Consider the following 25,221-nt stretch of genomic DNA (forward strand, 5'->3'; position numbering starts at 1 on the left):
AAGAGAAAGAGTAATAGCTAAAGCGCCTACGAGATAGACGCCCAGCCTAATACAAGTGGAGCGGAGGAGAAGCTAAGGGCATGCCAAAGTCGAATCTGGCCACCACATCGGCGGCTAATTCACACCTCCTTGCCGCCCAATTCTAACGGGGTAAAAACCATCCCATTATATACAAACGAAAAAAAATCTGCTTTGTATCAGAGATAGATATAAGGGGGAGTTTACGCGCTTACGTCACGGAAAAAACACCAACCAGCACCTCGTATTCTCCGCGGAAAACCCACTCGCTCGATATCTGATATATCTCTCTTATTTTTCTCCTTTATTTATTATAGTTTTTGTTTTTTTTATTCTTCCTCTTCCAGCGCCTAGACGATTATCCACAGATTATCCACAGGAAGCGCACCATCCTAGCCGCCTATTATCTCCCTACTTGCTGTTGCTGCTGCTGCTGTTGCTGTGAAGCAGCAGCGGCTGCCGCATGGGCGGCACGCAACTCCTGCTCGTAATTCAGTGGTCTCTTGAAAAGTAAGATGTGAGGTTCGGGTGCGTGACACTCGTAGTGTTCCCAGCCAAGCGACTGTGTGATTCCGAGTCCACGCCACTCGTCCTCCGTCAATATGCGCAGAGTGCCTGTATCTCCATTAAAATAGTCAGAAGGTATGACCTTTAGCATTGCCTTGGGCAGCATTACGTGTCTGTACTCGTGTGTATCGTCAGAATAACGCGGCGAGTAGTGAATGCTGTCCTGAAATTCCAGGACGCGACTGCGTTCTAGCTCTGAAAGTTTCCGTCCCTGGAACGTATGGGTCGAGTACATGTCTAAGATGCGGAATCAGTAGAATGCGAATGCGATTGGCCTTAGAGGGTGTTTGTATAGCGAGGTATACGCGTGTGTGTATGCGTATGTGTATGCCAATGTTAGTGTGTTTGTATGTATGTATGTAGTTGATATATTTTTTTTTTTTTTTTTTTTTTATTTTGTTTTTCTTTCTAAATCAGAATCGAAATCTATGCTTGTTTTCTATTGTTTTGGTTTTGGTATTTGCCCAAATGCCAAATGTTTGTTTCTGTTTCATGTGCACTGAAAAAAACAATTAAAGATGAGCCGTACAAATCGAAAGAAGGTGACCACAAGAAACTAGAAAGAAAGCGGTACAGCGAGCGCCAGAACCGTCCGTGGGCGGAAACATAGTGTGAGAAGTGATAAAGATATAGGTATACAGAGAGAGTGCGTGAGTGTGTGCGTGTGCTAGAAGTAAAGCAGAATATCAGCCATGGGCATAGGAATCACCACACAGAGCAATGTGTTTGTTGGGATCAAGCCAGAGCTTGGACAGGGCGCCTACGGCGCCTACACAGCGGGGATCGGAGAAGAAGAAGATAAGAGAAGTGCGCAGTCGCCACTGGAGCAGTGTGACTATTTGCTAGTGCCGCTTACGAATGCGCGCTACAGGGATAGTATGAAAGCTCAGTTCGAAGCGTATCGTGAGAGTGGAGCTAGCGAGCTGCGGTTAGAAGCACCACAGCTACAGGAGTTAGGTGTTCTTCCGTCCAGCGGCGGCAATGGTGGTAGCAGAAGTAACAGTAATGGCAGTACCAGCGGCGGCAATGGCGGCATTGGAGCCGCAACTCCCCAGTATATCGGGCTTGTAAGTTCGTTTCTAGAGCTAGATAGTAGCGAAGTGGATGTGCGGGAGCTGTCGTTGCAAGTGCTGCAGCACGAGCTGGAGTATGCCAATTTTGTCGGGATCCGACAGGTGATTGTAGCTCCGCCAAAACGACTTAACACTCTGCATTACTACGCGCAGTCGCTTGCGCGGGTATTTGACCAGTTCGGGGAGCGGTGTCCCACGGTTTCGATCTCGCTTCCGCTTTTTGAGGACTCCGATCCGCTTTCCACATGGGAGCTGTGGAACACGATTCGGAAGATGTGCAGATATGCAGGTAAATTGAGTGTGTCGCTGGCGTTGCCACGGCAGCGGACGCCCGGGTATGTGCTAGAGCGTTGGCTAAGCGAGCCAGTGACGTGCTTGTTGATCTCGGCGTCTGTGTTCACTACGAACCAGTACAACTACCCTGTTTTGAACCGGTTCAACCAGCATCTGATCACCGCGTTCCAGCGGATAAACGGGAATGCGTCGCAGTTCGGGGAACTGGCTATTTTGCTGCATGGAATGGAGAAGTACGTGGACAAACTGTGCGTTGGGCCGTCGCAGTACCTGGAGTACATCAACTATTTACTCAAGAAGGGGGATAAGTTAATAGCCATGGAGAATTCTGATGCGAATTTGGATTCGAATTCGAAGTCGAATCCAATTGCGAACGGAAATGGGAATGGCAATGGGAATGGCAATGCAAACGCGAGCCATGCGTTTTTTTCGATGGAACCCAGGGTTATGCCGCCATTGTTGCCGCACTGCGAGGATTTATCGAATGCTGTGTACCAGACTTTTGAACGGGACGCAGTGAAATACGAGCAGTACGAAAGGGCGATAGCGATGGCGGTTTCGGACATATTGATGGAAAATTCGTCAAGATGGAGAGGTTCAAACGAGATTGTCATTCTTGTTGCTGGTGCTGGCAGGGGTCCGCTTGTGGATAAGACTTTCAAAGTTTTGGACACGCTACGCGTGACGAATTTCAGGCTCTTGGCGATCGAGAAAAATCCACATGCATTGCTGTACTTGCAAAAACGCAATTTCGAGCATTGGGACAATAGAGTGGAGATTACAATGTGCGACATTAGAGAATGGGATGATCACGTGAAAGTCGATCTATGCATTAGCGAGTTGTTGGGATCGTTTGGTTGCAATGAGTTGTCTCCAGAGTGCTTGGCACCCATAGAGCAGTTCCATTCGAAACCATCGACGAGATTTATCCCTCAAAGCTATAGTTCATATGCTGCTCCGGTGTCGTCACCAATTCTGTACCAAAGTTTGTCTCAGAGAGGGCCGCAGTATCTTGAGCAGCCCAGCGTGATTCACCATATACCATATTGTCAAACTTCATCACGGATTAATGAGATATGGAACTTTACGCATTCACACGAAGAGCGTCTGTCCCACTTTAATAAAACGTCTGTGTCCCACTTCCGCGTGAAGCATAAGAGTGAAATTCACGGTATAGTGGGGTACTTCATTGCGACCTTGTACGCTGACATCACATTGAGTACTGTACCAGATGGCTCCATCCTTAAAACACTACAGGACCAGGAAAATTCCACTATTGAAAACTCAAGAAATCACAATGGCTCATCATCAACGCCAACGAAAGGAAATCATACGGAAAATATGAGATCGTGGTCACCGATATTCTTCCCATTGAAAGAACCATTATTCCTCAACGATGACACAGAAGTGGAGCTCTTCATGTCAAGAAATAATAATAAGGACAAAGTTTGGTACGAGTGGTCTGCATCCTGCTTTGTTTACTTAGTGTCCTCTTCAGACGCTCACAACAATTCAGTAGAAAGAGAGAAACACAACCACACTTTGAAGGACAATGGAACGGATCTCGAAACGCAAAAATTGACAAACGCTTTTGCTCGTTTCGGTCATCAGCATGACTCCTCGAATGGGGAGTCTAAGTTCTTTGAAGACTCAGTGAACCACACAGACTTCATGTCAAACAGAGGCAATGAATGGGAAAGTGTGAAAGATTTGCATGAACTTCAGAATAGACAGATCCCATCTATTCTGGATAAGGAACGGGTTGAACGTAAAAAATCGTTTGTTGAAGAATACCATGTGCGTGTTAGGACAAGTGTCTCACAACTCCATAACCCAAACGGTAGCACTTACGCTATACCGCTGTAATGGAAGATACCTAAATACATGTCGAAAACTAAAAGACAATTTGCACAATATATATTTATATATTCGCTCTTGAGAGAGAAAGATAGGAAAGAACAACTAATTGCAACTTATTTGACCAAAGTCTTTATCTGGATATTGAAATGATGATGCTAACATATATTAATATACATTCAAATTTTCCTTTCTTAAACGAACATATATATATTTAAGTTAAAAAGATAATTACCAAGGATTCTCTTGAAGTTTCATGTCGTTTGAAGACCAAACTGCATGTGCTGCCGGTTTTGGTTCATCCATGTTTTCAAAGGTACCAGATGCTGTTTCCAGATCTTGATCGCCTTTGACCTGGTCATGAACATCATCTACTTCGTCTTGTATCTCTACTGGTAGTACAGGGAGATATATGTAACTCGATTCACATTCATCGTATAGAGCATAAAGCTCATGCAATGTGGGTAATGCCAAATAAACATCAAACTCAGTTTCCAACATGATAGGTTCTTCTTCCTTTTCAGCTTTAACACGCTGTCTTAAAAGCTTCTTCATCTTAGATTTCTCCTCATTGATCTCATATCTGTAACGATCTAGGGACTTGTACAATTGAGTAGCATTCAATCTGTTGAACAACTTCAATGTGCTCTGCATAACATCTTCACTTGCCTCCAAAGATGTCGCAACCTGTAACCATTGCAAAAGCTGATAGACGGGTTCAAAGTGGTATTGCCATATTCGAGCAAAGGGTTGATAGAAGAACAGAGAGTTTGTTTCATCAGAACATGGCTCTTCTGCAACAGGTTTATAAAACAATACATTTTTTATTGGTTGCTTAGAGGGGTCACTTAGATCTATAGCGCCAACATCCTGAACAATTGTCAAAGGGAATCTTTGCCACATAAATGTGTCCATTAGTTCTGGTTTATCAACCTTAAAGTTATGGTTTTTGACCCAATCATGCAAAATGGAGAGATTCAATCTAATTTGCATTGCATGTGCCCTTGATAGGAGCTGCTTCGAACGAATTAATTCATTAAAGATCGTGTGAGCCAACCATTTAGCCGAAATTGAGATACATTGCTGTAGGAGCACTGGGTGTATGCTGTGTAAATCGAAGACATACGTTAATGCTCCAAATATTTGAACAATTTTTAGTGGAGATGGTTTCATTTGTTCTTTCACAGAAGGTGGGTAAAGCTGTTTTAGAATGTGGTCATACGAATCGTGTTTTAAACGATTGATCTTCCTCTTTTTGAAGAAGTTCCAATCATTCTTATAAAGCGTTTCTTTAACATCTGAGATAGTCGTGTATTCAAGAATGCCAGGAACTAACAACGGTTTTAATCTATTATTGATCGCCGATGATAAGCTCTTTATCAATGATAGCATAGTGTCTATAATATTCTGTAAGATATTTGGATATGCAGGTAGGACCGTTTCATCACGGTATAGGTAATAATACAAAAAGTTGAGATAACCCAAAGCGTAAGATTTCTTCAATATATCCTGATCTTCTTCTGGAGGACATAACTTTTGCAGACATAAATCATAGACAGACTCAATCATTTTCCTATTATTTCTTTTATGATGTGCGTATCTAATACATTGGAACGTCACCGCTGCTGCAATATTAGGTTTATGAGGAAATTTGTTTGGGATTGTTTCCACCAAAGCGGCTATTTTATCGATATCCAAACTAGTGAATACTATGTATTGTCTTGGTTCCAAAATTTTGTAATTGAATTCTGATTCTGGTGGAATGTCTGGAGGTTGCTCCACAGCAGTGCTGCGCTCTGCAGGATGGAAATACGCAGTATCCTCGTCTATATCATCATGAACTCGTAAACCAGCAGTCTGTAGGTTCAACTCATCCATAGTAGAGTCAATTCCTGGATTTATATCAGCTGGCGCTTTGTATAAGTCTTCGACCTGTTGTGGTTTTTTCGTGAACACCTGGTGAATATCCATAAAGCCATATATCGCCGTACCTGGAACTGCTAGCGACTCTAGTGACTGCCCAGTGGCCGTTTTGTAGTAAAGATCAAGCTCGTCCGAAAATCTCATCAATTCTGTCAAGCACGAATACCGGTCCAAGTAGCAGCACCACATAATTGGCGTCCACTTGTTGAAATCATCTTTAACATTCAAATCCATCTTTTTCTTCCTATTGTCCTTCGTCATCAAAAGTGACTCAAGAAATGACAGTCTATCAAACGCAACACAATACGTAAGTAGTGGTACGCCTGTCAAATGCTTCTCGTTCACGTCTATCTTCTCTGTGGCAGCTTCAAATTCCATGGCGGAAGAATCCTCATCCTCGAAAAGCTTGTACACTGGGCCCCAGGTTGTATCATTCAAACCCTTCTTCAAACTCTCTTTAATTTTCATCAACTGGTCATCATTGCCGCGCTGCAAAATACCGAAACCACCCAAACCAGCTGGTGAAGAGCCAGAATCAGCGCTTTTCCAGGGATCCTCGATATCCATTATTCCTATTCCAGCGGCTCACAATAAAAATTGAGCTAAAAAACACCACTTAATCGGAAACAATGATTCTAGTATCCAAACCTCGATATCACAGACCTCAGATCTTGAGCTTTTAGCACCGGGATCTTTTCTCTGCTTCGAGTCAATTAGCATAAAATAAACATGAAATGAACTAAAGTATAATTATAGAGCTTGAGTTTAAACCTTTGCTAGCCATTATTGGAAAAGGTTCAAAGTTTAGAAAAAACCGTGCCGAGAAATGCAGATCCGAATTCGTTACCCGGGATACACGTGATCAATAGCAAAAAAAACTTAACTTTCCACCAGAAATTATGTTTTGGGCCCCCAGAAAAATAAAAATGAAAATAAAATCATTAAAAAAAAAAAAACCGATTAACCAAAAATAAATAAAAAAGTTTCACCGGAATTTAATTAGCAAGACTTGACCCAGCCCGACCCGACCCTTACCTACATACAATTTTTTATTGCTGATTATTTGGTTTATAATTTTTTTTCCACTTCATCTTTTTTTTTTTTTAATTTTTTTTTTCGTTTCGTTTCGTTTCGTTTTTGTTTCTGGGGAAACAAGAATTTCTGGCCTCTTTGCTTGCTTGCTTCGGCACTATTTTATCCCAGCCGTAACCATCATTATGGCATGTAGCTCGGACGAAAGCAACTGGTGCAAATTACTCTATTTCTCTCAGGGAAAACAATTTCTTTTTAGAGTGTATTCTTTTTCAGGTTTGGCCATCGAGCCTGCTTAGTGCCGTCAACTTAAACTTTTAGTCCCCATCCACAGAAGGGGCTATAGGATATAATTTTTTTCCCTTATTCGAGTGCAGCGACAAAAATGAATGACTCCCTAGCTTAGGTTAATTGGTTTCCTTACTTGTAATTTTCCCTTCACAAGAATCAGCAGTAGTGTAGTTTAGTGTAGTGAACTGGGCAGAAGGTCAGGCAGGCTAGGTTAGAGGCCTTTTCAAGTTCGAATACGTTATACTGGAAAAAAAAATAGCGGAGCTTTCTTCAATGATGATACTATATAAAGTTTATGTATACTGTACATTGAATATTAGTTAGGCTGGGACTAGACATTAATTTTGGTTAGGCTAGACATAAGATATGATCGGAGGCAGTAATTATATACGCTTACAGCAACAGACGAGCGGTGACGGCAAGGATTTAATGACAGGGTCCATTTCGTTGTTATCTAAGCAGAAGGCCCAGGAATCCGAAGAGGTAGTAGCCTTCTCTTCTGATGACAGTAGCGGATACTTCAGGACTTCAACAGCGAGGAGTTTAAAAAACTACCATGTACAGCTTATAGGTATCTCAGGAGTTATTGGTACAGCATTGTTTGTGAGTATTGGTAAAGCGTTGTACCACGGAGGAGCATTATCTTTGATTTTTGGATTTGCGTTATGGTGCATTCCGATTCTTTGCATTACGGTAAGTACGGCTGAAATGGTCTGCTATCTGCCTATTTCTTCGCCTTTCTTGCGAATGTCCAAAAGATGCTGTAACGATTCAATGGCGGTTATGGCTGGGTGGAATTTTTGGTTTCTTGAATGTGTGCAGATCCCATTTGAGATCGTCGCTGTAAATACTATTTTGCATTATTGGCGAGATGACTTTTCACCAGCTATTCCGCTATGCATACAGGTGGTATTGTATATTGGAATCTCACTATTTGCAGTTAGGTATTATGGGGAAACGGAGGCATTTTTGGCAAGCTTCAAGATTTTATTAGCTGTTGGGTTGTTTTTGTTTACATTTATCACCATGCTAGGAGCAAATCCTAAACATGACAGATACGGGTTCCGAAATATTACAACAACCAAGTTCAAGAAATACTTTCCTAATGGAGAAGGATCTGAATCAATAGGGTACTTTCAAGGATTCTTGGCTTGCATCATTCAAGCAAGTTTCACCATCGCGGGGCCAGATTATGTCGCCATGATAGCGGGTGAAACTATGCTCCCAAGAAAGGTATTACCAACTGCTTTCAAACAGGTGTTTATCAGACTAACAATTTTGTTCCTTGGTGGGTGTCTTTGCGTTGGTATTGTGTGCTCAAGCAAAGATCCAGCATTAACAGCGGTTATCAACGAACCAAGGCCTGGAGCCGGTTCATCTCCTTATGTCATTGCAATGAATAACCTTGGAATCAAAGTATTGCCGGATGTGGTTAACGCTGCGTTGGTTACCGCCGCATTTTCGGCAGGCAATGCATATACGTACTGCTCTTCAAGATCATTATATGGTTTGTCCCTTGATGGATATGCCCCCAGGGTTTTCCAATACTGTACCAAATCTGGCGTTCCTATTTTTGCTGTAGCAGTCTCATTAGTATGGGCACTGATAAGTTTGTTACAACTAAGTTCCAATAGTGCGGTTGTGCTCAATTGGCTTATCAATCTAATCACTGCTTCGCAACTCATCAATTTCGCGGTGCTCTGCATCGTTTATTTATCATTCAGAAGGGCTTACATCGCCCAATACCCATCGAAAAGCTTACCTGAACTTCCATTTAAGTCATGGGGGCAACCTTATACTTGTTATTGTGGTCTAACCGCGGTTACATTGATGATAGGAGTTCAAGGGTACACCGTTTTTTTGCGTGGTAATTGGGACGTAGAGAACTTTTTATTCTGCTACTTAATGGTATTCGTTGACATTGCAATATTCTTGGGCTGCTTCTTTGTATTCAAAAGAGCAAAGGATCCATGGGTAAAGCCGCATGAAGCCGATCTTCTCACCGGAATAGATGAGATAGAAGAACATGAAAAGTCGTTAGGTTTCCATAAATATGCACTCAATTCTATTCAGAATTGCTAAAGACTGGGCCAGGAAAATAATCCATCTCCTCCCAAACCAAAATATCTAATATCAAACACATTCCATGGATTTCATGAACATTACGTACTTAGAGCAGCGGTACTACAACTTAAGCTTGAACCAAGTCTCGGAAACACATTCTGATCTTTTCACTATTAATCATCAGTGTCCCCTCACAAAAATGCCTTTTGTTTTTAGTTTTAGACATTCCGTGAATAAGATGGCATTTCTGAGCAGTATTTGCAAGGATATCATTCAGGCTAGTATGATTGTACCATTATTTACACTATTTATAAGTTTAAGATATTCATTTACTGTATGTTTTAATGCACGTGACTGAACTCTTCCTTTTTTCCTATTTGAAAAATTGTTTCGATAGAACTAGAAAGCATACAATGTCAATAATTGATGTTAGAACTTCACGATAGTGCTTCTAGCAAGAAGCTTATAATAACAGTACTTACTATATCTCAACATATTAGGTTAAAAGTGCTTGAACGGAATCTGCACAACTAATAACTATCAGCGGAACAATGTCTATCCAAACGCAGGACTCTCAAGAGACTCTTAAGTCTCTTTCTTTGATTGCCGCACACTCGCACATTTCTGGATTGGGTTTGGATGAAAACTTGCAACCAAAGCCTTCTTCCCAAGGTATGGTTGGCCAACTACAAGCTCGTAGAGCTGCTGGTGTCATTTTAAAGATGGTTCAAAATGGTACCATTGCAGGTAGAGCTGTCTTAGTTGCTGGTCCACCATCCACTGGTAAAACTGCATTAGCTATGGGTCTTTCACAATCATTGGGGAAGGATGTTCCATTCACTGCCATTGCAGGTTCAGAAATATTCTCTTTAGAGCTTTCAAAGACCGAGGCTTTGACCCAAGCCTTCCGTAAGTCCATTGGTATCAAAATCAAGGAAGAAACAGAATTAATCGAGGGTGAAGTTGTGGAAATTCAAATTGACAGATCTATTACCGGTGGCCACAAGCAAGGTAAGTTAACTATCAAAACTACAGACATGGAGACCATTTACGAATTGGGTAATAAAATGATTGAAGGTTTGACTAAGGAAAAGGTTCTAGCGGGTGATGTTATTTCTATCGATAAAGCAAGTGGTAAAATCACCAAGCTTGGAAGATCCTTCGCTCGTTCTCGTGATTACGATGCCATGGGGGCCGATACTAAATTTGTTCAGTGTCCAGAAGGTGAGCTACAAAAGAGGAAGACAGTTGTTCATACTGTATCATTACATGAAATTGATGTGATAAACTCTCGTACCCAAGGTTTCCTAGCTCTATTTACCGGTGACACTGGTGAGATCAGATCAGAGGTTCGTGACCAAATCAACACCAAGGTTGCTGAATGGAAGGAAGAAGGAAAAGCAGAAATTGTTCCAGGTGTTCTATTCATTGATGAGGTCCACATGCTTGATATCGAATGTTTCTCCTTTATCAACCGTGCCCTAGAAGATGAATTTGCACCTATAGTGATAATGGCAACTAACCGTGGTATCTCCAAGACCCGTGGAACAAACTACAAGTCTCCTCATGGTTTACCACTAGATCTTTTGGATAGAACGATCATAATAACTACTCAGAACTACGATAAGAGTGAAATAAAAACCATCTTGACTATCAGAAGTACAGAAGAAGAAGTGGAATTGACCCCTGAAGCTCTGGATCTACTCACAAACATTGGTACTGAAACATCACTCCGTTACAGTAGCAATTTGATCAGTGTTTCTCAACAAATAGCTCAGAAGAGAAAATCAAACGTTGTTGACGTTGTTGATGTTGAACGTGCTTACCTATTGTTCTTAGATAGTTCTCGTTCCGTCAAGTTTGTACAAGAATTTGAATCTCAGTACATTGACAACCAAGGCCAGGTGAATATCAGCATTGGTAAAAGCGAAGACGCTATGGACACTAGCGCTTAAATTGGCCCAGCAACAACAACAACAAAACCCCCTTTTATCTATATTTTGTGTTCCAAAATATGTAGTAATAAGTAGTACGTACGATGCAACCGTCAATTCTAGAATGTAACAAAACAGTTATACAAGCATTATTGAATTCTATTCTACTCTAATTACTGTCTTCTCCTTCTTCTTCTTTTCTTTGTTTTGAATGATATAACAACAGTAATCATCAAGCTGCGAACCACAGTCATTGGTGGGTTAGTTTCAACTTGAAGAGCCTCTGGTATTCAATATCAAGGCCACGATCATTCCGTATAGCCCCAAAACTTCGGAGAAAATTAGAATCAACACTATACCGACAAATAATCTGGGTTGGTGCATATACTTTCTCACACCAACATCACCCACGATACCAATTGCATAACCACTGCTTAAGCATGCAAAACCCACACAAAGACCACAACTCAAGTGCATAAACCCGTTAAAAAGGGTGTAGTCTTCACTAGGCGACAAACCACCCGCAATTAAAACAGCTACTACAAGCCCATACACGGCCAATATACCACTCATAACAACAGGAATTAGAGATTTCATAATCAACTCTGGCTTAAACGTACCAATACCAGAAATACCGATACCAGATTTAGCCGTACCGATAGCAGCACCGAAGCACGACAGGATCATAGCAAACGCACATCCAGCGAAACCAAAGAATGGCGCAAACAGAGGTGCATACTGGTCTTCCGAAATGACTTGCGACATGTTAGCTGTGTACAATATTCTTGCTGGTTGTTTTCACCTTCTGGATATTAATTCGCACGAGGTTTGGAAAAGATGATTTCAAAGTTGGCCCCAGCTGATAGATTAGAGTCCAATACCGTTCGCAACCTGACAGTTCCCGAGTGCTTAACCTTGCAAGTGTGCAACGTTTTTCACAAATGTGTATGTATATCAACTTAGACAATAATCCCTATATGTGAAATAATTTCATTTCAAAAATGAACCATTCATTAATTATTTGAAAATGATAACACAGAGAAATAAAGTTGGTTGATAGATCCAGGTATATCTGAAGTAAGCAAGTAGGAAAACACAGCAATAATAGAGAGCAGACACATACATACACACACACAAGGACTACGGGACAGAATCCACAGAATAACAGCTATATATACAATGTCCGCATATGTTGATAAACTGGACGTCACGCAGAAACAACTGCGGTTTCTACATAAACAATTTAAGGAAATCCTCGATGAGAAAGTACGAAAGGCCTTGCCCGGATACTCAGAGGACGATGAGGTGAGTCAGGAGATCCAGCTACAACTGGACCAGTTTCTCATGGATGCTATCGAGATGGCAGGCGAGTCCATGAATGTTGTCGATGCCGGACGGGGCACTACGGTGAAAAGCATTATCCAAGAAGTACAGAAGGAGTACATGGAGCCATTCGACGTGGACCTTAACGAGCGCGTACGGAAGCTATACCAGGAATGGGAGGATCGCACCGTAGAGGTATCGCAATTGAGGCGAGAAGCGCCCCAGGTTGTTATTTCGGAGTACACAAACCTGGAAAAGCAACTGCTCGATGACATAGATGCCAAGATCGAAGCTGCTGCTGCTAGGAGGGATCAGGAAACAGGAACTGGAACCGAAACCGAAACCGAAACCGAAACCGATACACAGGACCCTGACAGCTCCGAATACTGGTCCCAACTCGCAGACCAGTACAAGCAGGCTCTCACAGCACTAAAATCCACTAACCAAGATATACCATCTCACGAAACAAGACAAAAACGACTGCGCACCCTACTAGACCTAATAGAACAGGAAGTAGGCTCCTAATCGTCCACTCTTTACCCCATTGTATACATCACTAATACCACCGCTACTAGTCCTACCTACCTACCTACCTACATACTACATCATACAAACCACCCCAGCCCCACCATTACGTAGTCGGAACGCGTCCCATTTAGTTTTTATTTTTTTTTGAAACGGCTGCTTCATCATCGTACCAAACTACCCCATCGTTTCTCTTTCTCTTTCTCTTTCTCTTTGTATTTCTCTTTATATTTCTCGTTTCGTTTCGTTTCGCTTTCCCTTCAAGAAACCTGTAAACAAGTTTTTCGAACTTTGTGTATGGCGCATTCGTGAAATTTGAGTCTAAATATAATAACGGTGAAACGTTTGCCAATTTGGACAGCCATAAAGAAGAAGCATATTGTGGTAGTATTCGAATAATTTGAAGAAGCCTGGTGATTTTAGGAGGCATCAAGGACGCAAGAGAACAGGACAGGATGAGTTACAACAATCCGTATGCGCAGGAGTATGAAATGGAGGCACAGCAGCCACATGGTGGTGGGCATGGCAGTTCGAAGAACGACTTTGTTGGGTTCATGAATGGTATCAATGATATCAACAACGGACTATCAGACTACCAGCAATTGATAAACAACATTGATGTTTTGCAGCGGAGGCTTCTATCTGAAGTGAATGAGGAGCGTGAGCAGCAGGCGCGTGCAGAGTTGGACCAGGTGACTGCTGAGGCGACGAATTTACAGTACCATTTGAAGGACCAGATTAAGAATGCACAGCAACAGGCTGTCGGGGATTCTGCGAAGATGGCTCAGGCGGAGAACTCTAGACAGAGGTTCTTGAAGGCTATCCAGGACTACCGTATTGTGGAGGTGAATTACAAGGAACAGAATAAGGAGCAGGCCAAGAGGCAGTACAGGATTGTGCAGCCGGAAGCTACTGACGACGAGGTTGAAGCGGCCATCAGCGATGTTGGTGGACAACAGATTTTCTCGCAAGCGCTACTAAATGCGAACAGACGTGGTGAGGCCAAGACTGCGTTGGCAGAGGTACAACAGCGTCACCAAGAACTCTTGAAGTTGGAGAAGACCATGGCTGAGTTGACTCAGCTATTCAATGATATGGAACAGTTGGTTATTGAACAACAAGAGAACATCGAGGTGATTGACAAGCAAGTCGAGAACGCACAACAGGATGTGGAACAAGGTGTGGGCCACACCAACAAGGCCGTGAAGTCTGCTAGAAGGGCAAGAAGAAACAAGATTAGATGTCTAATCATCTTGGCTATTGTTATCATCATTATTGTGGTTGCTGTTGCAGTTCCTCTTGCTACGAGATAAGCAAGATAATACCTTAAAGAACTCTTATATTACAACTTCTACTTTTACTATTACTACTACTATTACTCTTACTACTATTATTTCCTTTAACCTCGCGTCGTTTCTGCCACATTATACTGTTACCATAATCATCTAAAAATACACACTTCACCACCGCCACCATTACTACTACTACTACTACTACTGATACGTATCATCAAAAGTCAACCCTAAAACTACGTACGTGTAGATATTCCATATATACCTTTTTAAAAGCCTACTTTTGTTACAAGGGAGGATACAAGAAACGTACCCGTGCGATCCCGATTTTCTCACAAAGGGTTCTTTCTCTCAATCGCCCATCGTTTACGAACAAGATTCAATACGGCCAGTCTACAGACCCTAAATATGCATATATATATACATACAACAAAAGTAATGAATGATGTTGTATAAAATAAAATAAAAATGTAACCCCGATTAATAGTCCCAAGTGGCAACCGAAACCAGCCCCGCCATAAGCAAAGCCGATTCATAAAACACACTCGGGGTGGAATAAGGGATTCCTGAACCCCAGAACTCTAACAAAAGAGTCCCGCAATTGCAGAATTGGTTTTCCATCCGGACCAGTTTTCCAAATAATGACAACCGTCAACAAACAGAACGAGTTGAAGGCCGCAGCCAACGGTGTTCCGTTTGCCATAAAAAGTGTTCAATGACGAACTGCAGTTGCCGGAAAGGCATAGGTCCCTGGGTAAAAGTAAAATTTGTTAGAGTTACCAAGACTATTGGAATCAAACAATTCATTCTACTGTAATCGTTGAAAAAAAAAACAGAACCTAAAAGGTGTGCGCTTTTTCAACGAGCTGCTACTCCTGTAACAGCAAACAAGCCTGGCCTATACTATACCAGATCAGGCTTGTCTTACATCGAAGACTGTTCAGCTCTGTGTGTTTTCCAAACTCCGGCCATTGGCCATTGTCGTCAGGACTTAGTTTTCCTGCGATGCGATGAGCTTTTTGTATTCTGCATTAGGAAACAGAAAACACAAAATAAACAACAATATGTAATGTCCAAAAAGAGAATGGATTATACATGGAACAGGTCTAGACAGAAAAAATATGATACCTGTGGACGCCATTTATATATGGATGGGAAAAAAAATTTCAAGGAAAAAAAAAAGAATAACAAACCATCTCTATCTGGTGTTGCTGGTGCCCTTTCAAGAGGAAAATTTTTTTAACTTTTCGGGGTCCGGACCAACGAGGAGGGTAACACTAAATCTGGGTAACCAGAGTCACGTGTAACCAACACACACATTATGTATGGGTGTATATAATTTTTTTTTTTTTTTTCGTTTTTTTTTTTTGTTGGAACGAGAAAAAGCTAGGCCAAGGCCAGGCCCAGTCAGCTCTTCCAACAAAAATGAACCAAAAAGCCGGATAATGCTTCTGGGAAGCCAACGAAAAATTTCATAAGGCGCGTTTTCTCAGACTTCAGCGCACAAAACAAACAGACAGCTAGACAGAAAAAAGTTCAACGTTACTGAGGTACGGGACTTTCAGTGAAGGGACAGCGGCTTTTACTGTTGTGTTGTGTTTTTTTTTTTCATAATTTTAGCGGAGTCTTCTAGGTAGCCACTGACTACTGGCGATGGCGAGTATTGTTTTTTGGAAAGGGAAACTGAAATTTATCTAAATGAGATTTTATATAAAGGATACAATGCCCATTTTGGTTTTGGTGTATATAACATGGGAGTGTAGCTTGGCGGTTAAAAAGATACATATCTTGGAAATAATTTATAGAACCGACAATAGGCTATTCATTAACCTAGCACACACCCAAACAACCTATTTCTATAATGAAGCCAGAGGTTGAACAAGAATTGGCTCACGTCCTTTTGACTGAGCTTTTGGCGTACCAGTTTGCTTCTCCAGTGAGATGGATTGAAACACAAGATGTTTTCTTGAAGGATTTCAACTCTGAGCGTGTTGTTGAAATTGGTCCTTCTCCAACTTTGGCTGGTATGGCCCAGAGAACCATCAAGAACAAGTACGAATCTTACGATGCTGCTTTGTCCTTGCAAAGACAAGTGTTGTGTTACTCAAAGGATGCTAAGGAGATCTATTACACTCCAGACCCAGCTGAATTGGCTCCTAAGGAGGAAGCTACTGGTGCTGAATCTGCTCCAGCAGCAGCAGCAGCATCTGCTCCTGCCCCAGCTGCTGCTGCCGCCCCAGCTGCCGCTCCAGCCGCCGCCGCCGCTCCAGTCGCTGCAGCAGCTGATATTCCAGATGAAGCGGTTAAGGCCTCTCTATTAATCCACGTTTTGGTTGCTCAAAAGCTAAAGAAGCCATTGGAACAAGTCCCAATGTCCAAGACCATCAAGGACTTGGTTGGTGGTAAATCTACCGTCCAAAACGAAATTCTAGGTGATCTAGGTAAGGAATTTGGTACCACTCCTGAAAAACCAGAAGAAACTCCATTGGAAGAATTGGCTGAAACTTTCCAAGAATCATTCTCTGGTTCTCTAGGTAAGCAATCCTCTTCTTTGATTTCCAGATTGCTTGCTTCTAAGATGCCTGGTGGTTTCACTATCACTGTTGCCAGAAAGTACTTGCAAACTCGTTGGGGTTTGGGTTCTGGTAGACAAGATTCCGTCTTGCTAGTGGCTTTGACTAACGAACCAAGTGCTCGTCTAGGTTCTGAAGCCGATGCAAAGGCCTTCTTGGACTCAATGGCTCAAAAGTACGCTTCCATCGCTGGTATCAACTTGGCTGCTGCTTCCGCCAGTGCCGGTGCCGCTGGTGGTGCCGCTGGTGGCTCCGGTGCTACTATCGATGCCGCTGCTTTCGAAGAATTGAACAAGGATCAAAGAGTTTTGGCCCGTCAACAATTGGAAATCCTTGCCCGTTACTTGAAGTTGGACTTGAACCAAGGAGAAAAGAAGTTCTTGAAGGAAAAGGACACTGTCGCAGAACTACAATCACAACTAGATTACTTAACAGAAGAATTGGGAGAGTACTTCATCCAAGGTGTCTCTACCTCCTTCTCTAGAAAGAAGGCTAGAGTTTTCGATTCCTCCTGGAACTGGGCTAAACAATCTTTGTTGACTTTGTACTTCGAAATTATTCACGGTGTTCTAAAGAACGTCGACAGAGAAGTCGTCACCGAAGCCATTAACATCATGAACAGATCCAACGAAACCTTAATTAAGTTCATGGAATACCACATCTCTCATACTGATGAAAACGATGGTGAAAACTACAAGTTAGCTAAGCAGTTGGGTCAACAATTGATCGAAAACTGTAAGCACGTCTTGCACATGGACCCTGTTTACAGAGACATTTCCAAGCCAACTGGTCCAAAGACCATCGTTGACAAGAACGGTAACATTAAATATTCTGAAGAACCAAGAGAAGCTGTTAGAAAGTTCTCACAATATGTCCAAGAAATGGCTCTTGGTGGTCCTTTGACAAAGGTGAACGAAGGTTCCATCACAGAAGACTTGAAGAGAGTCTACAAGGCTATCTCTGCTCAAGCTGCTGCTCACAACATCTCGGACTCTACTCAAATTCAATTCGAAACTTTGTACGGTGAATTGATCGAATTCTTGGAATCTTCCAAGGAGATCGATGCCTCTGTCGCAACAAGACCAGCTGGTGTCGACGAAGATGCTTTGGATGAGGACTCCACAAAGGAGGTCGCTTCCTTGCCAACCAAGTCTGCTATCGTTAAGACTGTCTCATCGACTATTCCAAGAGAAACTGTTCCATTCTTGCATTTGAAGAAGAAGTTACCAAGTGGTGAATGGGCTTACGACCGTCAATTATCCTCTTTGTTCCTAGACGGTTTGGAGAAGGCTGCCATTAATGGTGTCACCTTCAAGGACAAGTACGTTTTGATCACTGGTGCCGGTGTCGGTTCCATTGGTGCCGAAGTTCTACAAGGCTTGGTCCAAGGTGGTGCTAAGGTTATTGTCACTACTTCTCGTTTCTCCAAGAAGGTTACTGACTACTACCAATCTATCTATGCCAAGTATGGTTCCAAGGGTTCTACTTTGATCGTTGTTCCATTCAACCAAGGTTCTAAGCAAGATGTTGAAAACTTGGTTGACTTCATCTATGATGATGAGAAGAACGGTGGTCTAGGTTGGGATTTGGATGCCATTATTCCATTTGCTGCCATCCCAGAAAATGGTATCGAATTGGAAAACATTGACTCCAAGTCTGAATTCGCTCACAGAATCATGTTGACCAACATCTTGAGATTGATGGGTTGTGTTAAGAAGCAAAAGTCTGCTAGAGGTATTGAAACCAGACCAGCCCAAGTTATCTTGCCAATGTCTCCTAACCATGGTACTTTCGGTGGTGATGGTATGTACTCTGAATCTAAGTTATCTTTGGAAACTTTGTTCAACAGATGGTACTCCGAATCTTGGGGTAACCAATTGACCATCTGTGGTGCCATTATTGGTTGGACCAGAGGTACTGGTTTGATGTCTGCTAACAACATCATCGCTGAAGGTATTGAAAAGATGGGTGTCCGTACTTTCTCTCAAAAGGAAATGGCCTTCAACTTGTTGGGTTTGTTGATCCCAGAAGTTGTCAGTTTGTGCCAAAAGTCTCCAGTTATGGCTGACTTGAACGGTGGTCTACAATTCTTGAACGACTTGAAGGAATTCACCGGTAAGCTACGTAGCGAATTGATGGAAACTTCTGAAGTCAGAAAGGCTGTTTCTATTGAAACCGCTCTTGAACACAAGGTTGTTTCTGGTAACAACGCTGACGCTGCTCATTCCAAGGTTGAAGTTCAACCAAGAGCTAACATCCAATTGAACTTCCCTACTTTGAAACCTTACGATGAAATCAAGAAGATTACTGCTCCAGAATTGGAAGGTATGTTGAACTTGGAAAGAGTTATTGTCGTTACCGGTTTCTCTGAAGTCGGTCCATGGGGTTCTTCAAGAACCAGATGGGAAATGGAAGCCTACGGTGAATTCTCTTTGGAAGGTTGTGTCGAAATGGCCTGGATTATGGGTTTGATTAAGTACCACAACGGTAACTTGAAGGGTCGTCCATACACCGGTTGGGTTGATGCTAAGACTAACGAACCTGTCGATGACAAGGACGTCAAGGCTAAGTACGAAGCTCACATTTTGGAACACGCTGGTATTAGATTAATCGAGCCAGAATTGTTCAACGGCTACAACCCAGACAAGAAGCAAATGATCCAAGAAATCATTATTGAAGAAGATCTAGAAGCCTTCGAAGCTTCTAAGGAGACTGCTGAACAATTCAAGCTGGAACACGGTGACAAGGTTGATATCTTCGAAATCCCAGAGACTGGTGAATACTCTATTAAGTTGCTAAAGGGTGCTACTTTGTACATTCCAAAGGCTTTGAGATTTGACCGTCTGGTTGCTGGTCAAATTCCAACTGGTTGGGATGCCAAGACTTATGGTATTTCTGAAGACACTATCTCTCAAGTTGATCCAATTACCTTGTTTGTTTTGGTTTCCGTCATTGAAGCATTCATTGCATCTGGTATCACCGATCCATACGAAATGTACAAGTATGTCCACGTTTCTGAAGTCGGTAACTGTTCTGGTTCCGGTATGGGTGGTGTTTCTGCTTTGCGTGGTATGTTCAAGGATCGTTACAAGGACGAACCAGTGCAAAACGATATCTTGCAAGAATCTTTCATCAACACCATGTCTGCTTGGGTTAACATGTTGTTGATTTCTTCTTCTGGTCCAATCAAGACACCAGTTGGTGCTTGTGCGACTGCTGTCGAATCTCTGGACATTGGTGTTGAAACCATCTTGTCTAACAAGGCAAAGATCTGTATTGTTGGTGGTTACGATGACTTCCAAGAAGAAGGTTCTTACGAGTTCGGTAACATGAAGGCTACTTCCAACACCTTGGAAGAATACGAACACGGCCGTACACCAGCTGAAATGTCCAGACCAACCACTACCACCCGTAATGGTTTCATGGAAGCTCAAGGTGCTGGTATCCAAGTTATCATGACTGCCGATTTGGCTTTGAAGATGGGTGTTCCAATCTACGGTATCTTGGCCATGACTGCTACTGCTACTGATAAGATCGGTAGATCTGTTCCAGCTCCAGGTAAGGGTATTTTGACTACTGCCAGAGAACATCACGGTAACTTGAAGTTCCCATCTCCAATGTTGGACATCAAGTACAGAAAGAGACAATTGACTGCTCGTCAAGAACAAATTAAGCAATGGGTTGAGAATGAAATTGAGATGTTGAGATACGAGGTTGAAAGTGTTCCTGCTGAAGAGCAAGAAGAATTCATCCAAGAACGTACTGCTGAAATCGAACGTGAAGCTTCTAACCAATTGAAGGCTGCTCAACAACAATGGGGTAATGAATTCTACAAGTCTGATCCAAGAATTGCTCCACTAAGAGGTGCTTTGGCTACTTACGGCTTGACCATTGATGACTTGGATGTTGCTTCCTTCCACGGTACCAGTACCAAGGCCAATGACAAGAACGAATCTGCTACTATCAACGAGATGATGAAGCACTTGGGTAGATCTGAAGGTAACCCAGTTCTTGGTGTGTTCCAGAAGTACTTGACTGGTCATCCAAAGGGTGCTGCTGGTGCCTGGATGATGAACGGTGCCTTGCAAATCTTGAATTCCGGTATTGTTCCTGGTAACCGTAACGCTGACAATGTCGACAAGTTGTTGGAGCAATTCGAATACATTTTGTACCCATCTCACTCTATCAAGACTGATGGTATTAAGGCTGTTTCTGTTACCTCGTTTGGTTTCGGTCAAAAGGGTGCTCAAGCCATCGCTGTGCACCCAGATTTCTTGTATGCTGCTGTAGACAAGACCACTTACGAGAAGTATGTTGAGAAGTGCAGACTAAGAGAAAAGGCTGCATACAAGTACTTCCACCACGGTATGATCAACAACTCCTTGTTTGTTGTCAAGGAACACGCCCCATACTCTGACGACTTGGAACAAGGTGTGTACTTGGACCCATTGGCCAGAGTTACCAACGACAAGAAGACTGGTGAGTTGAAATTCACTCCAGCCAAGATTCAATCCGAGGAATCCTACGTTTCTGAGGCAAACAAGAAGACTGCTTCCGTGGTTAACGGTTTGGTTCAGAACTTGCAAGGTGCAAGTGGCAAGAAATCCAGCTTATCTCCAGGTGTCGATGTGGAACTGATCAAGAGCATCAACATCGAGAACGAGACATTTTTGGAAAGAAACTTCACCAAGCAAGAAATTGAGTACTGCCAAAAGCAACCATGTCCACAAGCATCATTTGCAGGAACCTGGTCTGCCAAGGAGGCTGTATTCAAGTCCTTGGGTGTGAAGTCTCAAGGTGCTGGTGCCCCACTAAAGGATATTGAAATTGTGCGTGAAAAGTCTGGCGAACCACCAAAGGTCCAATTGCATAATGAGGCTGCTAAGATTGCCTCATCTGCTGGTGTCTCCAATGTGAAAGTCTCCATTTCTCACGATGACTTGCAATCCGTTGCCGTGGCCATTGCCGAGTAAGTAAGTAGAAACGTTCAGCAGCAGGTATTAATCAATTAATCAATTAATAAATTAATTAATTACTTTGTACGTATTATTATTAGACGTGTAGTACATAGTACTCTTATGCACACTATCTTCTTGATTCATTTCACTTCAACTATGATATCAGAATGCGTCTGGTACTATTAACAATCCGCACCGGAGTAGCTGCCGCCTGAACAGTCTGAACGATCTACGTAGATCATTTTTCCCGTTTGGGCTTTTTTGTCAACAAACTTCTGGCGGTCCCGCCTGCCACCCAACCCAGTCACCGGCCGGCGACAGCCGACAAGACCCTCAATACCTCAGTTGGGAAATATAAATTGCATGCTGGCTGCCGACGAAAACCTCTAATTCGCGTTTGAGGCGCCAAACGCCTCAAACACGAATGTGTAAACAATTATGATTATTATTTATTCCTCTTTCCCACTGTAGTAGAAAAAAAAAAAAAAAAAAAAAAAAAAACAACCAAAAAACTGAAAAAAATAATTGACAACACTGGCCTAGTCAGACGCGTGCGGTGACGCCATATATCGCCCCATAACGTCCACTGCACAACCGAAACCTTCCATAACCCCTAATCCCCATAATCGTCCTGATAACATCATCATTTCCACTTCTTCCCCCCCACTGCATGTTAAACAAAGAAAAACAAAATAAAGAATCACAATCTAAAGGAAAGATAGATGGAACATAACAACAACGGTAGACCCCAAAAAATAGATGTTCGTGGTTCCTGCAGCAAACATTGTTCTTTCCAGAAGCCGGCGTAGCACCCGCTGTTCCTTCTGTTCCTTCTACGGATGTTCCTAATAAAAGAAGATCAAAAAGAACATAGCATAATCGATTATTAAAAAAAAAAAAAACAAAGAGCCAAACAACCAAAACAAAGAAAAAAACTTAACACACACACAGACACACATACCAAAGATACGGTTTTGCGGCTGGCCTATGAACCGGTATCGGCGGCAACCGGGTGGGCTTTGAGGCTAGCCACCTAGCTCGACAGCTAGCTCGCCACCTAGTTAGCTGGCGAGCTTGCCCGCGACTCTGCTGCAGCAGCCAAGCTGTCCGTAAGGTCGATCAATCCGTCCCAGGCTCAGATCTCAGATCTAAATAAAACTCACGCAGACACACCCGCACGAACCCACTCCTGCACGCTCTTTCCATTTTTTCCCATCTTTTTTTCAAAAAAGTTATTTTTTCCATCGATTTTACTTTTTCCGACTGGAAGTGATTTACAGGCAGGCTTGTGCGGGTACATAGTAAATACACGCTACGCAAAAGTTTCAGAGATTCGCCCCTAATACTCGGAACTGAAGCTGGATCTTGAGCTGGAACCAGAGCTGGAACTGGGTAATGTAATGCGGTTAGCTGGCGTATTTCGATTTTCCAGACCTCTCCGTTCTCTAGCTGGTATCCAGCCTCCGGTATGCAAATGCAACATAGGCAACCGGCGATGATCCGGCATTTTCCTTTCGCTGGGCCGCCCCTTTGTGCGGTGCGGTTTGATTGATCTTGTACAACCGCACTAGAAAAGAAGCTACCTACACTGCAGGCGGGTTACAAAAGAAAATAAAATAAAATGAAATAAAATGAAATAAAATGCAACATAGGGACAAAGACAAGGACAATTGCACAGACACAGACACAGGCAGAAATGTCCGCATATGCGTACGTACGTACATACACGGTTGTTCTTGTTCTTGTTCTTGTTCTTGTTCTTTTTTTTCCTTCTTTCTGTGTTTCTTTCCGTTACCGTAGTAGGGACGGGACGGTGCATGTATCTTGGGTCATTGGGAACGAGCGGTGCGCTGTGTTCTGTGATGCGTCGATTCCGGACTGAAAATGGCCTCCTAGACTGGGCTGTGGGGCTAACATCCAGGGAAATCCTTTGTTTAGGCTTTGGAACTGGGCCAGGAGATTGACTGCATGGCAATGTGCAATGCACTGGGCGATACGAATGTAGATACGCTAGGCACTGGTTGTAGAGAGGTACGGCAAGGTGGGTGACGAAAGTGCTGGTGCAGATGGATAGAATGGATATTCACGAGACGGAGAGACCAGACTGATTGAGGCACGTATTTCTTTGTTCCCAAAATATACTGAGTGTGCATTTGGACAGAAAGTGGGTAGGAGCGGTGCACAGCATGTTATTCATATACATGTCAAAGATAGAAACGATATAAATGATATAAATGATATAAATTATATGAAAGATAGTGTAAATAGTATAAATAGTGTATATGGTATATGTGTCTGTATGGGGAGGTGAAGGGGAGACGGATGTGAATGGCCACAGTGTACGCCAAGATTATATAATATTAAATTAGTATTATACACGGAGCATACAGATAAGGCAAGAGTTAGTTAGATTATGATTGAAAAGACGGGCAAATCTTCGAGAAGAAAGAGACACTCTTCTAGTGGAGGATGCTCGAAAACATTTAAATGCCACGGATATGGTGATTGTCAAATGGAGTTCACGAGACAGGAGCACCTGGCTAGGCACATCAGGAAGCATACGGGCGAGAAGCCGTTCCAGTGTCAGCTGTGCTTGCGTTTTTTTTCCAGGTTGGACAATCTAAAGCAACATACGGAGTCTGTGCACTCGGTTTCGATGGGCAACACGTATCTGAAATGTGCGAAACCCAATCGTTTATGGTTGCCCGTGTCTACGCCTCCGGGGAGAGGTTCGGGTGTTGTTGGAGGAAGTTGGGATGGATACAGGGCCGAGCAAGAACTTGGCCTAGAACTTAATCAAAACCAAAACCAAAACCTGGCGCAGGCGCCAGGCTTCAGAACCAAGCCGGTGTTGCCACCGACTCCCCCCGTCGTTGGCCACTCGTTTGGCCTCATGCCGCCGCTTTCGAAGTGTCCTTCCCCAACGGCCAGCGAGTTTTCCCAGCATCCTGTAGTCGACTTCAAAAATTATGAGCTGACTGTAGGGCCCATCGTGTTTCCACACAGCAAACCACCTTCAAATGTTTCAAGCAGAAACCCATCCCAGAACCAGAACCAGATCCAGTACCAGCACCAGCATCAGCACCAGCAGCAGTACCACCAGCAACAAATACATCTTGGAATGCCACAGCGGGTCATCCCACAAACCATCTTCTGTCAGCGTCTACCCCAGATGTATTCCCCAACTTTCGCGGGCTTCGACGAAAATTAGAGTATAAGAACCCCAATTTCCACCCCAAGCTCTGCAACCTTTTCGATATCATCGATGTCGTCTGTACCCGAGGTGCCCGAGTCCCCACAGGTGCCAGATATGGTGCCAGATCTGGTCCCAGACCTGGCGTCAGGATCTACATCTGCGTCTGCATTCGTTTCCAACCCCAACCCGGCAGCAATCCCATCCACTTATAGAAATAAATCCACCATTCCTGGTAGTAGAAACTCCAAACAGACAGCACCTATATCTCAGTTCCCATCGGCCAGAGACAGCTCGTCCCCAG

General features: G+C 43.0%; 10 protein-coding genes across 10 annotated transcripts; 7 read left to right on the forward strand and 3 right to left on the reverse strand.

The window, feature by feature from the left end:
- Positions 1-421: 421 nt before the first annotated feature.
- On the reverse strand, positions 422-820 carry CKS1 (cyclin-dependent protein kinase regulatory subunit CKS1; the record flags this gene model as incomplete). Its single annotated transcript, XM_022821465.1, has 1 exon — positions 422-820. One exon carries the CDS (start codon positions 818-820, stop codon positions 422-424), a length of 399 nt encoding a protein of 132 aa, XP_022677824.1.
- Positions 821-1,277: 457 nt separating this feature from the next.
- On the forward strand, positions 1,278-3,818 carry HSL7 (protein arginine N-methyltransferase; the record flags this gene model as incomplete). The annotated part of the gene is made up of 1 exon (XM_022821466.1): positions 1,278-3,818. The coding sequence occupies one exon, from the start codon at positions 1,278-1,280 to the stop codon at positions 3,816-3,818; it is 2,541 nt and encodes an 846-aa protein (XP_022677825.1).
- Positions 3,819-4,040: 222 nt separating this feature from the next.
- KLMA_70213 (uncharacterized protein) lies at positions 4,041-6,299 on the reverse strand (the record flags this gene model as incomplete). Its single annotated transcript, XM_022821467.1, has 1 exon — positions 4,041-6,299. One exon carries the CDS (start codon positions 6,297-6,299, stop codon positions 4,041-4,043), a length of 2,259 nt encoding a protein of 752 aa, XP_022677826.1.
- A 1,122-nt stretch (positions 6,300-7,421) lies between these two features.
- AGP2 (Agp2p) lies at positions 7,422-9,137 on the forward strand (the record flags this gene model as incomplete). Its single annotated transcript, XM_022821468.1, has 1 exon — positions 7,422-9,137. One exon carries the CDS (start codon positions 7,422-7,424, stop codon positions 9,135-9,137), a length of 1,716 nt encoding a protein of 571 aa, XP_022677827.1.
- A 533-nt stretch (positions 9,138-9,670) lies between these two features.
- RVB2 (RuvB family ATP-dependent DNA helicase reptin) lies at positions 9,671-11,074 on the forward strand (the record flags this gene model as incomplete). The annotated part of the gene is made up of 1 exon (XM_022821469.1): positions 9,671-11,074. The coding sequence occupies one exon, from the start codon at positions 9,671-9,673 to the stop codon at positions 11,072-11,074; it is 1,404 nt and encodes a 467-aa protein (XP_022677828.1).
- Positions 11,075-11,320: 246 nt separating this feature from the next.
- VMA11 (H(+)-transporting V0 sector ATPase subunit c') lies at positions 11,321-11,818 on the reverse strand (the record flags this gene model as incomplete). The annotated part of the gene is made up of 1 exon (XM_022821470.1): positions 11,321-11,818. One exon carries the CDS (start codon positions 11,816-11,818, stop codon positions 11,321-11,323), a length of 498 nt encoding a protein of 165 aa, XP_022677829.1.
- Positions 11,819-12,232: 414 nt separating this feature from the next.
- NSL1 (MIND complex subunit NSL1) lies at positions 12,233-12,901 on the forward strand (the record flags this gene model as incomplete). The annotated part of the gene is made up of 1 exon (XM_022821471.1): positions 12,233-12,901. The coding sequence occupies one exon, from the start codon at positions 12,233-12,235 to the stop codon at positions 12,899-12,901; it is 669 nt and encodes a 222-aa protein (XP_022677830.1).
- Positions 12,902-13,356: 455 nt separating this feature from the next.
- On the forward strand, positions 13,357-14,214 carry SSO1 (syntaxin; the record flags this gene model as incomplete). Its single annotated transcript, XM_022821472.1, has 1 exon — positions 13,357-14,214. One exon carries the CDS (start codon positions 13,357-13,359, stop codon positions 14,212-14,214), a length of 858 nt encoding a protein of 285 aa, XP_022677831.1.
- Positions 14,215-16,054: 1,840 nt separating this feature from the next.
- Positions 16,055-21,739, forward strand: FAS2 (trifunctional fatty acid synthase subunit FAS2; the record flags this gene model as incomplete). Its single annotated transcript, XM_022821475.1, has 1 exon — positions 16,055-21,739. One exon carries the CDS (start codon positions 16,055-16,057, stop codon positions 21,737-21,739), a length of 5,685 nt encoding a protein of 1,894 aa, XP_022677832.1.
- A 2,398-nt stretch (positions 21,740-24,137) lies between these two features.
- Positions 24,138-24,935, forward strand: USV1 (Usv1p; the record flags this gene model as incomplete). The annotated part of the gene is made up of 1 exon (XM_022821476.1): positions 24,138-24,935. One exon carries the CDS (start codon positions 24,138-24,140, stop codon positions 24,933-24,935), a length of 798 nt encoding a protein of 265 aa, XP_022677833.1.
- Positions 24,936-25,221: the final 286 nt, after the last annotated feature.

This window comes from Kluyveromyces marxianus, chromosome 7 (genome assembly GCF_001417885.1).
Source record: "Kluyveromyces marxianus DMKU3-1042 DNA, complete genome, chromosome 7".
Classification (NCBI taxonomy): domain Eukaryota; kingdom Fungi; phylum Ascomycota; class Saccharomycetes; order Saccharomycetales; family Saccharomycetaceae; genus Kluyveromyces; species Kluyveromyces marxianus.